Source organism: Ailuropoda melanoleuca, chromosome 9, assembly GCF_002007445.2.
Source record: "Ailuropoda melanoleuca isolate Jingjing chromosome 9, ASM200744v2, whole genome shotgun sequence".
NCBI classification, from domain to species: Eukaryota; Metazoa; Chordata; class Mammalia; order Carnivora; family Ursidae; genus Ailuropoda; species Ailuropoda melanoleuca.
In genome coordinates, this window is record NC_048226.1 from 100180622 (window position 1) to 100198297 (window position 17676).

At 43.9% G+C, this 17676-nt stretch overlaps 1 protein-coding gene across 9 annotated transcripts in view; it reads right to left on the bottom strand.

The window, feature by feature from the left end:
* TRAPPC9 (trafficking protein particle complex 9) overlaps nt 1-17676 on the bottom strand; it is a 601443-nt gene that overhangs the window by 208761 nt on the left and 375006 nt on the right. For all 9 annotated transcript variants that reach the window (XM_019801179.2, XM_034668653.1, XM_034668654.1 and 6 more), the window contains one exon: nt 3682-3824. In XM_019801179.2, the coding sequence (XP_019656738.1) occupies nt 3682-3824 (143 nt within the window). The remainder of the gene's footprint in view (nt 1-3681; nt 3825-17676) is intronic.

Sequence of the window (17676 nt, forward strand, 5' to 3'; positions counted from 1 at the left end):
GTTTCACTCTAGTTCGAGTGTGCGGTCGGGAGCTCCTGTTTTCAGTTTGGACACGGGCGTTCCCACACTCACTGTCTCAGTCCGCTCTCTTGTGGGTGCTGGTCTGACAGTCCAGCCCGCTCCCCAGCACAAGGGGCTATTGCTTCCCGGCGCCTGAGTGCAGAGGCTCCCTCCCCCTTCCCTTTATCTTCCTATATCTGTGCTCGGATTCACAGCTCCCCGCTTCGTACCTCAATACTCAGCACTGGAGATGTTCATTTGTAGAGATCCAGATGTATCTTCCTGCGTCTCAGGCTGATTCTGTGGGTGTTCAGAATGGTCTGGTAGATATCCAGCTCGACTCGGACCAGCTGAGAAAGGGTCGCCTACTCCTCCTCCATCTTTTCTCCTCCTTGCAGAAAGTGGTTGCCTTTCTGTTCATAGAGTTTCTGCTACTCTTTTCTTCATTCTCCAGTTGCATTCATAGGTATTTGGAATGGTTTGGTAGCCCTCTCGCTGAATTCCTGGGACCAGACAAACTTTAGGTCTCCTGCTCCTCCGCCATCTTGGAACACCCTCTCCTTTCTTTTTTTTTTATTTTAATGTTTTTTTATTATATTATGTTAGTCACCATACAGTACATCCCCGGTTTCTTTTTTTTTTTTAATTTTATTTTATTATATTGTGTTAATCACCATACAGTACATCCCCAGATTCCGATGTAAAGTTTGATGCTTCATTAGTTGCGTATAACACCCAGTGCACCATGCAATACGTGCCCTCCTTACTACCCATCACCAGTCTATCCCATTCCCCCACCCCCCGCCCCTCTGAAGCCCTCAGTTTGTTTCTCATAGTCCATAGTCTCTCATGCTTTTCTCCTTTCTTGCCACCTCTTCCCCACTTTTCAGATTAAGTATTTTTTAGTAACCCATTTTCTCTCTTCTGGCTTATTACCCATATTTTAAGTGGTTGCTAAAGGATTTACAATATGCGTCTTTAACTTATGATATGGTTGAAGTTAGAATGTGGCAATACATAGCATATAAGAACTACAATTTCTCCTCTCCTCCATTTCCCTTCCTTTTCTCTGTGCTATTTTCTGTTGCGTATTTTACTTCTATATATGATATACACTACAAAATTAAATGCTCTTATTTTTTCTTTAAATAGTCAATAGTCTTTTAAAGAAATTAAGGAGCAAGGGGAAGAATCTCTGATATTTATTCACTTGCTATTTCTATTTCTGGGATTCGACATTCCTTAATATAGACCCATGTTTCCATTTGGTATTGCTTCTGCCTGATGAGCTTTTATCAGGCTGATGAAACACAAGGACTATGCTCTATCCACCTCTTACCCCACTGAGTGCTTATATAGCATGTGAAACATCGGAAGTATTGATTTTAAGAATAAGTGAAACATTGAAGGTGCTGGTTTAAAGGTTTACAGTCTGGTAAGGATTTAGAAGTACAGAGACCCAAAGAAGGACCAACTCACTCTATCTAGTCATGTTCAGGAAAATTTTACAAAAATGGTGACATAGATCATCAATGGCCAACAAATATTTTCCAAAAGGTTAAGGAATGAAGTTTAAGAAGAGTTTTAGAAAAAGATGTATGCAATGGCATATTGCAGGAAACTGTGTTGACATACCCAGTGAGAATCTCCAGTGAGAACTGGGGGGCAAATGGAACTGGAGGCTCGAGAGAAAGGTCTGGGTCAAATTTTTAAGTACCATGAATATCACAGTAGGGACCTCGAACTTTATCTCCTAAGTCCTGGGAAAGTCGTTAAGCCAGACAGTGACGTGGGAACATTTGTATTTACAGGATGATGCAGGAGCAAAACTGGAAGTAGGGGGACCACAAAGGCAACTATTCCTAGAGTCCCAAGGAAAGGTAACTGAGATGTGCAGTGGAATGCACAGGGTGGTCAGGAGACATTTCCAAGGCTCAATCCACAGGATCTGGGGAGGATTAGGCTTAGCAGGGATAGAAAGGGAAGATTAGAAGAAATCCAGTCTCCATCCCAAGAGCAGGAAGAGGATCACACAGGCCAAGCGGAAAGAGAGCAGGGTCAACGGGCGGGGAATTTGGGAGCCAAGCAGCACTTGTGCTAACCACTGACTCTTCCAACCGTGTGTTTGCTCCATTCCACGTGGTGGCATTTTTCTCATCTTAAATTGTCATTCAGGGCAGCAGAGGCCATGACGTGCAAGCTGGATATCAAGAGGGGGGAACAAACCGAACTCTGTGACAGCCTGTGCTGCTTCCAAGAACTACTTCTATGAGCAGTGGCAGCAGGCAACACAGGGATGAGAGGGAAACACGGCAGATACATCGTGGAGCAGCCCTAATGCACAGGAAGGGCCTGGAACACGGGAACAGCGAACAGCGTCTGGCAGCTGTCCTGGCCATGGCTCCCCGAGGGGCAAGTGCTTTGATGCTTTATACAACAAATTCAAAACAGAGGCAAGCCTTGGCAAGAAAGACTATTACTCCACGGACTGAAAAACTGACAGATGATGAAATGTGAGGCTAAGATGCCCAAGCTAAGCCATTAATTCTTGTGAAACCATTCTCCGATGGCTGGGAAGAAAAAGTCTTTCTTATAAACTAAAACTACACTTATTATTTGTGGCTGTATCACTTTAAAGGGAGTTTTATATCAACATTAACATGGGCAGCAACACCCATCTATTTTACCCCATGGAGTACAGAACCCGTTTTGGGGGGGCGGGGATGCTGCATGTGATGCTCTCTCTGCAGTTCCAGGCCACAGAGGTGCTTGTCATCACTACCGCCTTAACTCTACTAAGAACAGATATTACTATCCCACCGCATCCTGCGCCAATAGGTAAGGCACCACTGGATGTGAAGATATGCAAGTATTCAGTGCTCATCAGCACCTACTTTCCACAGGCTGCTGACCACTGGGGCAGGGATCTGAGCAGCAGAGTGTCTCCGGTTAGCAGGAACACCATCCACCACTTTCAGTCCCCACCACTCCCAGCTCATCCTAAGTCAAAGTGGGAAATTGTCATTCTCCCACCTTAGGAAATACCTCTAGGACCCCTGGCCACCTCGGGTTTGAAGTAGACACGCCGTTTGATTTCTTTCCCCCTGAAGGAAGAATAGGCCTAGAGAAATAGCTAGGAGAGAAAACTTCTGTGCAAGAAGGGCTCCCTGGGCAGAAACAGGCCAGTGCTCCAGATGGCTGGGAGCTCCATGAAAACAGGTGCCTAGATGCTGGACAGCCTGGCTATGCACAAAGAGTCTTACTGAGATGCCAGCAGTGACACAGAAAACAGGCAGGACTCCTCGAGGAGTGCCCAGGGCATGGGGCTAGCTGCTGAACCCCTACCAACAGGCAAGCTGAACCAGACTGAAGCCAGGCCCAGGCTCAGGCCCAGCACATCCTGTACAACGATGACCACCAACAAGCATGCGGCAATGTTAACATCCTTATGCCATCCGAGAAGGTGTACAGCCCATCCACTCACAACTAACTGAAACAAGCATTTCTGTAGAATGCCTGTTTTTCTGATACAGAACCAAAGTGCCAGGGAGGCTAAGCAACTTGGCACAATGGTTTGGATTTGACTAGAGGTGGGACCAAGATGAACACCGAGGTCAGAATTCCAAATGCAGTGCTGTCAGACTCTAGAAAAAGGCCATGACAGAACAGAGATCCATTTACCTGGTCGCCGGCAGAGTGCTGACTCGGGTGAAGAATACCGACGGCTCAGCTTCCACATGCAGCCCCAAGGAGAGGTTCCTGTAATATCCTTCAACGTGGCCCGGACCTCCAGAGTATTTGAAATTCAGGATAGCTTCCAGGGTCTAAAATGATGTAAAAATGATACGTTAACAATCCTGAAGTTGACCAGTGTTCTTCCAGAAGGCAGGCTTCACTTAGGTAAGGCTGAAGATAACCCCAGCTGGGCAACTCCAATACCCGGCGCCCACACCGTCTGTCCCACGATGGCCTGCGTCTGCGCTAACAATTCCCAGCCCAGATACGCAAATGGAAAAAAGGTCCAAAATTATTCTGTGGTTCACAGAGCATTTTAGACAGAAAAACACATTTCTGTCAGCATCACTTACACATACAGATGAGGGGGTGGGGAGAGGTGGCGCTCCTACCAGAGAGGTAGAGTGTGGCTCCCAGGCCAACAGTCAGGAAAGCTGATGAGCTACAAACTCCTGGCACTTCCTTGAACCCATCAAGAGATGAAGTCACAGCGCAACCATGGAGCCAGAAGACCAGGAGGTACAAGGCCCTTGTAGAAGGTAAGGGTAGGGACACCTTGTCAGCAAGCGTAGAGCCAGCCACCATACAGGCCAGCAGGAAGGAATGAGCTCAAGGTTAATGAATTGCTAAAGGCTGAGTAAGGGCTCCAATAATAGTGAAGACCCCCTGGGAACCCAGACAAGAAGGCAGTTCACACCCACTCTAGGCTCTTCACCATGGACCTTCCTGGGTATTACACACGAAGGACTGGCCAGGGTGCAGGAGAGCAGAGGGAGCCTTCCTCAGTAGCACAGGCACAGAGGAAGGGGGTCAGCAGCCACTGAAGGAAGGGTAAGAAACCAGCACCCCAGCCCCAACCCCATACTTCCCTCTTATCCCTATCCAGACCCTACTTTCTCCTCTGAAGCAAAAGCCTAAGCTTCTGGAGGAGGGGCAGCCAACGCCAAGGGCATAGCGGCAGGGATAAATACCCATTCTAGGACATTCTAGCAGGGGGAAGGGCAGAAGCTAGTCCCAGCCAGAACCCCATACCAGCACTATTAGAGGTCTCCCACCACCGAGCGGGGCTGGAAACCCACTCATCCACAGTGCCTACCGGATATGAGGCAGAGATGGGCTGCCATGTTGGAGAGGAGCAGGGGTGCCAAGGGAGCCCAACACAGAAGACCCGGGTGCACAGTGTGGGACAAGGACAGCAGAGAAGCCCCATCTGCTCCTGCCACCAGCAGCAGTGGGGAAGGAACAAAGGTGTGGAAAGACCCCACTATGGTGCTGGCATGCAGGGAGGGCTGAGGATGTAGGGTGACCATTCTGGGAAAAACACCTGGTACCTCAACAGTCCCTCCTTTCTTCTCTTCCCTCTTCCCCCTACCCTGTACAAGACAACACTAGAGGAATGTGGGAGCCTATGGTGCACCCAAGTAACTATAGCAACAAGAAACCTCAAACCCAGCTCAACTCCTCACTAGAGTAACTCAACCTTCCACAGTGAAGTCCTAACACAGGCATCAGCAAACTATGGCCTGTGAGCCCAATGTGGCCTGTAGCCTGGTTTTATACGCCCCAAGAGCAGTTTTTAGTTTTAAAAGGTTGTAAAACAACAACGAAAAACAAAGAACATATTACAGTGACCATTTGTGGCCAGCAAAACTGAAATATTCACCATATGGTTCTTTCTGTAAAGAGCTTGCTGATAAACTGTAAGAAGAAAACAGAAGTAGATCTTCGTGACCCTGGATTAGGGTGTGGAGTCACAGACAGGACGCGGAAAGCACCAGCAACAAGAGACAAAAGGCCAGTGTCACGGAAATCCAAGGAAGACAGACCTTCCAGAAGACAGGCCAGAACACCCACTGCTGCAGCCACGCCATGGAGACAAGGGTGTGAGAAAGCATCCACGTGTGGCCATCAGTCGGACGACGCTCGTGGAAGGCAGAGCTCACAGAGCCCAGAGGAACAGGGGTGGCACGGGCAATGGCCAACAGGGCTTCAAAGCCATGTGCTCCAGGTGGGGCCTAAGTACCCTGTCACCTGGTAAGAGCAAAGTGAAGCCGCGCTTCCAAAAGGACAGGAGGAGCTAGCTGCCTTCCTCTCCACGTTCAAGAGCCTATTTCCATAAACCTTCCTGGCAAGAGTTCGGCCTTCGGTCTGTGCGTTCATTGACCTATTTCTTCCCTCCAGCGGATAGGCAGCCACAGCTACAGACCTTTTAAAAATGAAGAACACACCTCTATGTGCATGTCGTCAGAGATGGGCACCCCAAGGAAGACAGTGACTTTCCCAAGAGACTCCAGAAACGTGTGAACAGCACGGTGCGGCGGGCGGGGAACAGGTGTGGAGGCCAGGCTCAGCGTGGCCCTCTGGCTCCCCAAGATCCGCGCCACGCCTTCCCGCCACTCTCAGCTCACTTCTCCACTGTGACATGGGGACAACGACGAATCCCCAGCTCAGTCGACTCCGGTGCAGATTCGATGAGAAAATGTAGCAGCAGAACAAGTAGACCCTCATTAAAAAGAATTCCTTTCTCCCTCTGCAAACTCGCCATCTGATACCCTGAGGCGACATGAATTAAAACGGGAAGAAATGGAAAATGGATTTCAGTGCTATTTCTCCCCCTGCATTTTTTATCATGGTAAGAGATATATCATAAAATTTGCCATTTCAACCATTTTTACGTGTACAGTTGTGTGGCATTACGTACATCTGCACAGTCGTGCAACCATCACCACCCTCCGTCCACATGCAGAACTTTTTCATTTTCCCAAACTGAAACTCTCTCCCCATTAAACACTAACCACCCCCCCTGCCCTCCCCCAGCCCTGGATACCACCCATGCTCTTTCTGTCTCTATGAATTAGAGGCCTCTCAGAACCTCCTGTAAAAGGAGTCCTAGCTTTTGTCCTTTTGGGACTGGTTTCACTCAGCTTCATGTCTTCAAAGGTCATAACAGGTATCAGAACATCTGTTTTAAAGCTGGATAACACTGCAATGCATGCACAGGCCACATTTCGTTTATCTATCTGTTGAGGGACACTTGGGTTTCTTCGATCTCTCAGCTGCTGTGAATGATGCTGCCATGAACATGGGGAGAGAGACAGTGGTCCTGAGATGGTGCTTTCAATCCTCTGGGTATTCATTCATTTATATACATTTAATTGATTTAGGGATCACCACGCCATTTTCCACAGTTGCTGGATCATCTTACGTTCCCACCGACAGTGCCTACGGGTTCTAATTTCTCCACATCCTTGTCAACATCTGTTATTTTCAGTTTCATAGGTTTGTTTGTTTTTTATAGTAGCCCTCCGAACGGGTGTCAAGTGGTATCTCTTTTTGGTCTTGATTTGCATTTTCCTAATGACTAGTGATACTGAGCATCTTTTCATGTGCTTACTGGCCGGTTTATTATTGTCTTTGAGAAATGTCTGTTCAAGGCTTTCGGTGTCATTTTAAAAGTTCACTTCCCACCCCTTCTCAAGGTGTCTTTCACACCTATAGGCTTACAGGTTCCCTTCAACTTCTGTACCACCAGGAATGCCTTCCTGATTCTCTCCAACTACAAAAATGTGGTATAAACAGCAGAGGAGCCTGATGTGGGGCTTGATCCCATAACGCCGGGATCACGCCCCTGAGCCGAAGGCTGACGCTTAATAACGCTGTGCCACCCAGGCACCCCTACACTTCATCACTTTAAAAAGGCTCGAGAAAATACAGAATATTTTTTAATACCCAAAGATCATATTTTAGACTCACCAAAATCCCAAATCCTTTTCCCATAGTATAAAGCACAGTTCTATCACCTCAAAAGGATTGCTGGTTTCTTGTGAATGTTTCTTACGCTTTTTGAAAAATCCCTCATCATCAGCAAATGACAAGACCCCCACATACACACATCCCAATAAGCCTTTTTTTTTTTATATTTATGTATTTACTTAAGAGTGAGAGAGAGAGAGATAGCACAAGCAGGGGAAGAGGCAGAGGGAGAAGCAGGCTCCTCGATGAGCAGGGAACCCAACTCTGGGCTCAATCCCAGGACCCCGGGATCATGACCTGAGCTGAAGGCAGTCACTTCACCGACTGAGCCCCCCAGGTGCCCCCAATAAGCCTTCCTGTAACAACTTCCTGAATACAACTGACCTTTATTTGTTTGGTCTATTTTTCATTCATCCTTTCAAGCACTTCTGGGTACTTTCTGAGTGCCAGGCTCTATGCTTAAAACAAGATGAGTAAGGTGTGGTGCTGGGGCTCAGAAAGCTCGGTAAACACTGAGGGAATGAATACCTGAATTAAGTAACTTATTGATGGAGCCAACCCAACAACGAGCATACACATGGCGGTTTTCTCAAACTGCAGGCACAGCGGTCAGGGAAACATTCTGAATAATGGCCTTGAAATGCCCAAACCTATGCAGTCACACAAACGTAGCACAGACTTTGTTTTTGTAAGATAAACTTAAAAGTCACCTTCAGGGAGAGATGTAGTAGAAATCACCTAGGAAGGCAGCAAAAAATTCATAGGGATACATAACAATCAAGTACTATGGAACGAAGAAGAAACAGTCCGTGTTTCTGTGTTTTGGAATTGGCTATGTCTTTTGCTCTGTAAAGAACCAAAGAAAAGAAAGGATTACAGGGAAAATAATTTATAAAAATCAAGGAAATTGAAGATTTTGTGCAATTATTGAGTACTACTGCCTTTCTTTCTTTCTTAAAAAAACAAACAGAAATGAAAACAAAAAAGCCCTCCTTGGCCCTATAAAATTAGAATATTTTAATAAAAACAGAAAGTGGGTTGGTAAGGTAAAAGCCATAGGACGCTCCAACTTTTTTTTCAATCACAAAATAATGAGAAGCAATGTGCTACTCTACCCTCAGACTTTCCCTTCTCAGAGTATGCTGCAGTCCTTACTTAGAAAAAAAGACTATTACAGAAATCAGTTATGGGCAAGGAACTAAAGAAAACATTTTCTAAGCATACAACTTATTATCTGAGCTAAAATAAAAGGTCTTTCAGTGGCTACCTTTTATTGAGCACCTACTAGGTACCAAATACCATGATACGTCATCTATACATACTGACTCTAAAGTTCTTAAGAGTCTTACAAGGAAAGTCCTGTTTGCATAAACAAGGCTCAGAGCTGTTAGGTGACTGGCCCAGGCCACACACCCAGGAAGCAGCACATCCAGGATTTAAATGCGGAGCCACATGGCTGCACAGCCCACTCTCTTGCCATTTTTGGAAACTACTCAGAAGAGCATTCATTCATCCATCTACCCACTCACTCATTGACCCTGAACAAATGTCTATTATGTGCAAAGGATGATGGCAGAAGGCACAATGTCACCTATGCGGACTCAAGTCTAGTTAAAGACACAGGCCCAGAGACATTTTTAGATAAATTGTTACATGGTACAGAGAAGTATCCTAGGATTTAGAGAGGTACCAAAGACTATTACACCTGGAATGCCAGGAGTTGGATAAGAAGGAACAACATCTTAGCAAGAAAGGCAGAATCAGGCAATCATTAAAAAGAAAATGGATAGGGGCACCTAGATGGCTCAGTCAGTTAAGTGACTGCCTTCAGCTCAGGTCATAATCCCAGGGTCCTGAGACCAAGCCCCACATCAGGCTCTCTGTTCAGTGGGGAGCCTGCTTCTTCCTCTCCCTCTGCTGCTCACCCTGCTTGTGCACACTCTGTCAAATAAAGAAATAAGATCTAAAAACAAAATAAAACAAAAACAAACAAAAAACTTGAAAATGGATAAACGGAGAAAAATAAAGTCTAGTTCTTGAAAATACCAATAAATGTGACAATCTAAGTTAGTCTGATCAAAAAAAAAAAAGAAGAAACTAATTACCAGTATCAAAAATGAAAGTGAGTGTCAGCAGAGATCCTACACACATTAAAGGGATAATAAAATAGTACAGTTTAGTGCCAATAGATTCAACTTAAATAAACACATTACCAAATGGAACCAGGAAAAAATAGAAAACCTGAGAGCCTCATGTCAACTGAAGACACTGCATTCACAAATGCAAACAGTCCTCCTAAAGGAAGCCCAAAGCCAGGAGGTTTCCCTGATGAATTCTATTAAAACCTTAGGTTAGAGACAATACAGTTTTATACAAACACCTTCAGAAAATAGAGGAAATGTCCCCCTTCTTTTTATGAGTGCGGTCTTACCCAAATACCAAAATAACACAGAGCTTACATGGAAAGAAAACCACAGACCTATCCCTCATGAATTTAGATATAAAAATCCTAAATTCAGTAATAGATAGGATGAAAAACGCATCATGACTAAGTTTATCTCAACAATGCGAGGTTGGTATAACATCAGAAAATCAGTTAATGTCATTCACCATATCAAGAGACTGTTACCAGACAAAAAAGAAAAGCCATAGAATCACCTCAATAGCATCAGAAAACAGTTGACAAAATTCAAAACCCACTTAAGATTTTTTTTAAAACTCTCCACAAACTAGACATAGAAAGGAATACCCTCAATCTGTAAAGTGCACCCATGAAAAAGTTTTGCAGTTTAAAACCACATCTCGGGGCGCCTGGGTGGCACAGCGGTTAAGCGCATCTGCCTTCAGCTCAGGGCGTGATCCCGGCGTTATGGGATCGAGCCCCACGTCAGGCTCCTCTGCAATGAGCCTGCTTCTTCCTCTCCCACTCCCCCTGCTTGTGTTCCCTCTCTCGCTGGCTGTCTCTATCTCTGTCAAATAAATAAATAAAATCTTTTTAAAATAAATAAATAAATAAAACCACATCTCATAGTAAACTAAATGTTCAGATTTTAATCTGGATTAAGGCAAGGACATAGCTGTCATTACTCCTATCAACACTGTACTTGAGATCCTAGCAAGTTCAATAAGGTAAGAAAAAGAAATTAAAGACATACATGTCAGAAAGGAAGCAAAACTGTCTGCTCACAGCCAACACCATCATGTACCAAAAAAAACAAAACAAAAAAAAAATCCTAAGGAATCTACTAGAACTCTCAGAAATTGCTGGTGGTAATATAAAATAACACAATCACTTTAGGAAACAACTCATCAGAATTCCTTAAAACTTATAGAATTAACATATTATTCAGCAATAAGACTCCTACCAAGAAAAATAAAAACACATATCCACACAAAGGCATGTATGTAAATATCTATGGAAATTTTATTCATAATAATCCCAAACTGGAAATAACCTCAACGTCCAAGAAGAGGTAGGTGACTAGATTAATCATAGTACATCCATAGGATGGAATACTATTCAGCAACAAAATGGAACAAACTACTGACACACAACATGAAGAATCTCAAGAACATTATTCTGAGTACGCGATACTATATATGATTGCACGTATAGCAGATGCTGCAAAAGGTTAGTCTTTAGTGACAAAAGGCAGATGAGTAGTTGCCTGGGGTTGGGGCAAGAAAGGATTGACTGTAGCGGGGTCAGGAAAACTTTTGGGGGTATGAGAATATTTTACATTGTGGTGGTGGTGGTGGTGGTTACATGGGATATACATCTGTCAAAACTTGTCAAACTGGGGGCGCCTGGGTGGCACAGCGGTTAAGCGTCTGCCTTCGGCTCAGGGCGTGATCCCGGTGTTATGGGATCGCCCCACATCAGGCTCTTCTGCTATGAGCCTGCTCCTTCCTCTCCCGGCTCCCCCTGCTTGTGTTCCCTCTCTCACTGGCTGTCTCTGTCAAATAAATAAATAAAATCTTTAAAAAAAAAAAAAACTTGTCAAACTGTACAGTTAATGTGGCTGCATTTTACAGAAAGTAATTTACACTCAAAGTTGATTTCTGACCATTTAATTGCAAACATTAAAAGACTCCAAGTAACAGGGTGGGCCACACTGATGTAGGACTGCTCATGTCTCAGTACAAACACGCTGCACCAGGATTCCCAGGTTCTACGGCAAAAATCATCAAGTGAAGTTATGATTTACCACAATTAAAACTTCACACCATCTTGGAAAAGTCATATCCCTCCTCCAGTTCCCCATATCCTCACCTGTAAAATCAGAGTTATGCCAGATACTCCCTAAGGTTATTACCAGTTCCTAAATGAACGATTATTATTCATTCTGTATTAATAATGTTTCAAGATTCTAATCTAAGTAAGACTCTTGCCAGAGAGAAACCATCACCCTTGTACAGTATCCTAATTTATATGTCTAAGATATAAATCTCTAATTTTTAAAGACCCTAATTGGACCTGTCACCGCAGATTTCCTTCTGCTCTAGTTCTGTGATAGAACATAAGATTAATAGCTGTGATATGATCCACTTAATAAGTCAAACATTCAGGACCAGTGGTCCCAGCTGGGGTTCATTCCCAAGAGACCAGCCCTATGGTTTACTTAATGTCAATGAAACATACAAATGAAAGCCACACCATTACTTTCCAGTTAATTAGCACTTTCAGCCAAACTCTTTCTTCAGTGTTAATTATGCCTTAAAGATGCCAAGTGACTACAAATTAAATGGTACATCCACAATAATGTAGGAATGGGTTTGAGCAACACCAGCCATCAAAATGGCTCATACTCGAGAGGCACAGCAGTCCCTCAGTGGCTGAGAAGGGATAGGACACCAGATTCACATGGAGGGGGGATGTGGCTGGGACTGTTAAAAGACCAAGTCAGAAATCTGATTTGGATACAAGAAAAGCAGCCATTTTCACATCTTTTTTTGTGAAGTGTATATTCATATCATTTGACCTCTTTTTTTTTTTAATTGACCTCTTAGTCCTTTTTCTTCCAGATTTACAGGTTTTATATATTAAGGGAATTACTCCTTGTCTGTGATGTAAATTGCAAATATTTTTCAGTTGGACACCGTCTTTGGCACTGTTTGCTTGCAGAAATGGTTACCTTTCTTTCAATTAATGCATCAATCTTTTACTTCTCTTGCACTTTTTTTTTTTAATGGCTCTTCAGTCATGGTTGGAAACACCCTCCACTCTGAAGTTAAAAATATAATTGTTTTCTTCTGCTACTTTAAAGTTTATCTTTTAAACTTTTCAATATTATCTCAACTTGATAAAAAAGTTTAAAGTACAAAAAAATTTCCCATTACCTAATTCAAAAATTGTTCACATTTTATCCCATTGTTTTAGAATTCTCTCCCAATCTCTTTCACATAAATATATAGATAAATATAAGATAATGTCTGCAAGGTTTCTCCTCTGTTTAGTTCCTATTTTCCTCCTATTAATCAATAAGTAATTTGTGTGGGGATGCTTTGAGAATTGGCAAATACCTTATTCCTCATTAAATTTTCACCCACTAGCGCAGCACCCACCGATAGTCCTCTACCATCATCATTCATTTCACATTTATTAGATGCCAATCTACTGTAAGAGATTTTTCTTCCCCATTTATTTGGTTAATATCCACATGGATTAATGGCTTCTTGTTTTATTCAATGGGTTATAATCTGTTACTGACATTACTCATGCTGACACGCAGACTGTCCCAGGTCTGGCATCTGTTTGAGCAAGCTGCTGTGTCTTGTGACATGCCCTCATCGATCTTTAAGCAATTTCTTACTTTATGGAACAAAAGGATGTTCCAGGATCATCTTATATTTTTCCTGCCCTGGAAACTAGACACTTCTCTGAAGAAGACCGGATCATTTTTGTGGGAGAATGATAATAAGAAATGGGTACCAGCTGTGCTCATTGCTACTAAGATGCTCTTGCTTTGTGGCTTTCTCAGTGGACAACCTGAGGTGCGTGAATATGCCTGTGCCTACATGTGCAGACACATATATATGGTGACACCTATTTCTGTACCTATTTTTATATAGACACAGGTATATAGATGGACAATGATACAGAAATTTCCACAAACTGGGAGTTCACCGTGAAACCTCAAGTTCTAAACTTACACAAGATTCATTTGAATTTCCCCCCTTTCCACATGTGTAACAACCGTCTCTAATTGTGATAAATGGAGGTCCCATCATCCTCAATGTAGTCAACTGCTCACACATAAGATACACAGAAAGCGGAGTCGTAATTGCTAACACATACCATTACAAAGAGCAAATCTCCCAACTGAGGTCTGTCAGTACTTTCTTTTTCATGTGAGGTGAACTTTACATATAGGGAAAGCACACAACTAAGTTTTAAGGAACATATTCCCCATGTAACTACCAGCCTAATAAAGATACAGAACACTTCCACCAACCAGGGAAGCTCCCTTGTGCCCCCTTCTAATCCAAGACAGACACTCCCGTGGGCAACCACTTTTCTGAAAATTTCTGCCATGGATTAGATTTGCCTTCCCTTGGATTTCACATAAATAGAATCATATAGTATGTTCTCTTTATAGCTGGCTTCCCTTGTGCAACATGCCTTCCAGCTTCATCTGTGCTACTGTGTAAATGGATACAGATCATGACAGCAGCAGGTATATTTTTTCATTGCTCGGTAGTATTCCATTGTACAAATACACCACAATCTGTTTACCCACTCTCTAATTCATTGGCATTTGAGTTGTTCCCAATTTGAGGATAATAAAGATCAAGCTGCTATAAAAAAATTCTTGTGCAAGTTTTTTGTGGGTATATATTTTCATTTCTCTTGGATAAACACTTAGGAGTGAAACTGTTGGGTCATTATGACAGATGCATATTTTATTTAGTAAGTTCTGCAGTTTTCCAAATTAGGTTTACCATTTTACACTCCCACTAACAACATGAGAAAGTTCCAGTTGCTCCAGATCCTTGCCAACATTAGGTGTTGTCAATTTTTCTAAATTATGATTATTCTGGTAGATGTGTATCTCATTCAGATATGAATTTATGTTTCCAGCTGGCTAGGTCTTATTCACGTCTGGGTTGACAGCAGTGCATATGGAGAACATCTCCAATGAATAATCAATAAACAGGATGCGAGTGGACAGGCGTGCGACCCTGGCTCGTGCGCACGGCTAGGTGAGCAGACTACAAAAAAAGAAAGAAGCAGAACACACAGCAACTGATTCGAGAGAGAGGCGGCCACGCTCATGCAAAAACACTCGGCATCAGGCATGACAGAGGCCTTGGGTAGGGTCACGCAAAACACTAGGAAAGGAGAGAGGGAGCTCCACAAAGCAGTGTTGGTAGGAAACCAAATGTGCTGGTATCTGATCACTGTCAGATCCACGTCGCCAACTGCCACCTTCAGAGTCAGAGGAAAAGCACCCCCTCCTCCTTGGAGGCATGCAATATCCCGTGCCCCCCTCCACAGGACACAACTCAGTGCTTCGGAACAGGCCTGCTCCCACCTCGACTATGGTCCACAGAGACGGAACTCACGGCATTCCAACATTAGACTCTGGCCCCTGGTACTCATGGAAAGCCAAGTACATCGGTGTGGAAGAGAAAAGGGGCTCAAATCCACATCTTAGATTCCTGGCCCAAAACCAAATGCACTACGAGATCTCATCCAACGTTAAATCTGTGACAAGTCTGTCTTTGATCTCATTAGCCCTGGCATCCTCCCTCAAACTGCTACACCTCCGTTAAGTCCCTAATAGCATTCTAGCCCTAGAGAGTGGAATCACAATCCCTCCACTTCCACTGTATGCTGCTGCTCTAACAGGCACGGGACCACATAGTCTGTTCACCAAGGCTGAAAACATGGGGCTTATTTACTCAAATGGTTGGAATGCAATTATGGCTTTACTCAAGAGAGGTACAAGAATCAGAAAGGCTCAATTCACACAGAAGTAAGGATACTTTTTTGTTAATGAGGACTAAGTAGCCAGGTTCTTATTTTGGGGAGCTGTTAAGTCTACCAGATAAACAGTGGGAGGGTCTCCCAGTATACTAAGTACTTCCCTGAATGAGGTTTTTAAAAAATGTAATTAGTATCCACTTTTTTAATGGTAAGAAAAGTTAAACAGAATGATTTAATGTGCCCAATAGCTGAATAATTAAAATGCCAGCTATATTTAAATCCAAAACTTATGTTCCAGTCATTAAACCACAGAGTGTATTCAACTTTTCCTTCCCTAATTTTCACTTTCATGTTTTGACAAAAGACTGAAGGATGTCTGTGCATATGGAAGGTTCATGGTGGAAGCTCACTGATCCACTCTGTTTAGCAGAAAGCTACACTTTTCTGCTACATGTTTTTGCCAGCCACATCCCTCAGACCTGATGATGAAGGTCAGAGTACAAGGACTGGGATGTGTTAGACACCTGCTCTAGCAAGGGCTGCTTTGAACTCCGGAAAAGTGGACACAGTGTCCATCATTGATTTCTGCATTGACCTTTGCATTTAACAACTGCATCGTCTTCCCATTGTATATGATTCCACCCATCACAAATCAAAAAGGTCCGTCTAGGTTGCAAACAGAAAATTTGTGATCAACAGATAACCCTGTATCCATCCTGCAGGAGCAGGAACCCACTAACATCAACATCAAATGGAGTGATGCTAACAGTAAATATGTCATAGAGTCTACAGCTCTCTTGAAAAGTGTGAGATTCACCTCAAGAGTGGAACCAAAGGAGTTGCCATCTCTTCTTTGCCCTCCTGAGAATGAGTCACAAGAACCATGCAAACTCCCTCAAGATTATCAGCAATGCCTAATCTACCACCAACTGCTTTCCACCCAAGCCCCCCCAGCCAAGGTTCCCATGACAATTATAGCATGGTGGAGAGACTCATGACCTCAGTGCATACCAACACTGCTTCCCAGAGGATGGGGTGACCCCTTTGACAAAGTGTAGCTTGATGGCCTTGCTCAGAACATCATGCCTGCATCCACTGACACTACCAAGCCAGTGGTCAAGTGGCAAGGTCATCCCTGAGCTGAATGGGTGCACACTAGCAAGGCCTTCTATGTCCCCAAGCCAAACACATGTGTGAGACATATGACCCACTGTCTAGAGGGGGCCAATTCTGATGACATCAAGAAGGTGGTGATGCAGGAACAAAAGGAGCCCTTGGAAGGCATCTCAGCTATGAGGAAGACCAGGACTCCTGAAACTGTAATAAAGATACCCAAAGGTAGGAACCTTTGATGCTAGGGCTCGATTACCTTCAATGGACATCTTGTCAAGCCAATATCCAGGTATGAATTTGGCTACACTGCATGGTGGACTTCACAGTCCATATGATCTCCAAGGATGACCAACCCCAACATCAGAAGACAATAAGCCCTGAGCCAGTGGGATTCCCTAAGTAAGCCCTACTCCCCACACACTAGGCATCTCCCAGTTTCCATCCCCGGGCCCCTGAAAAGTGGACATTAGGATCAATACCATGGATATACTACACCTAACAGGGGAAAAAATACACACATGTATATGCAGTGAAATGTCAAAATCCCTAGAGTCCTGTGAGATGATGAGCTCTCATTCAGTACAGGTATTCCAGCAGCGAGCAGCTCGCGGGGCCAGATGGCACAGCAAAGATGACCTTGGTAACCTCTCGAGCTCTCCCTCCTGACAACAAAAATTCAGTGATTTTAGCTACAAAAAGGCAGAATTAAAAAGGGGCCTTAGAAATAATCAAGTCAGCAACCTTGTTTTTTTTATTTGTTTGTTTGTTTTTAACCTAGAGAACCCAAGATCCAGAAAGGAACAGACGAATGACCTGACCAAGGCCAAGGCTCATGTTCAGATCTGGCCCTTCCTATGACACCAACCCCCATGGAGGGGATGGAGAGACCCCTCCGCTGGGCCCTTGCTCAAGGTGGTCCCACATGGAGAGGCCCCAGGACAGCAGTAATATCTATTCCAGCCTCTTGTCAGTGAAGCACAACAGAGAAAACATCTTAGAACAAGCTGTACTGGAAGAAGGAGGGGTTGCAGACTAAAGTATGCATTTTTTATCCAACAGGAAGAAAAGATTATCCGGAAATCATGGTTTGGTAAATACGGAACGTGTATTAGATGACATCATGGCACCGACATTCGATTCCATGG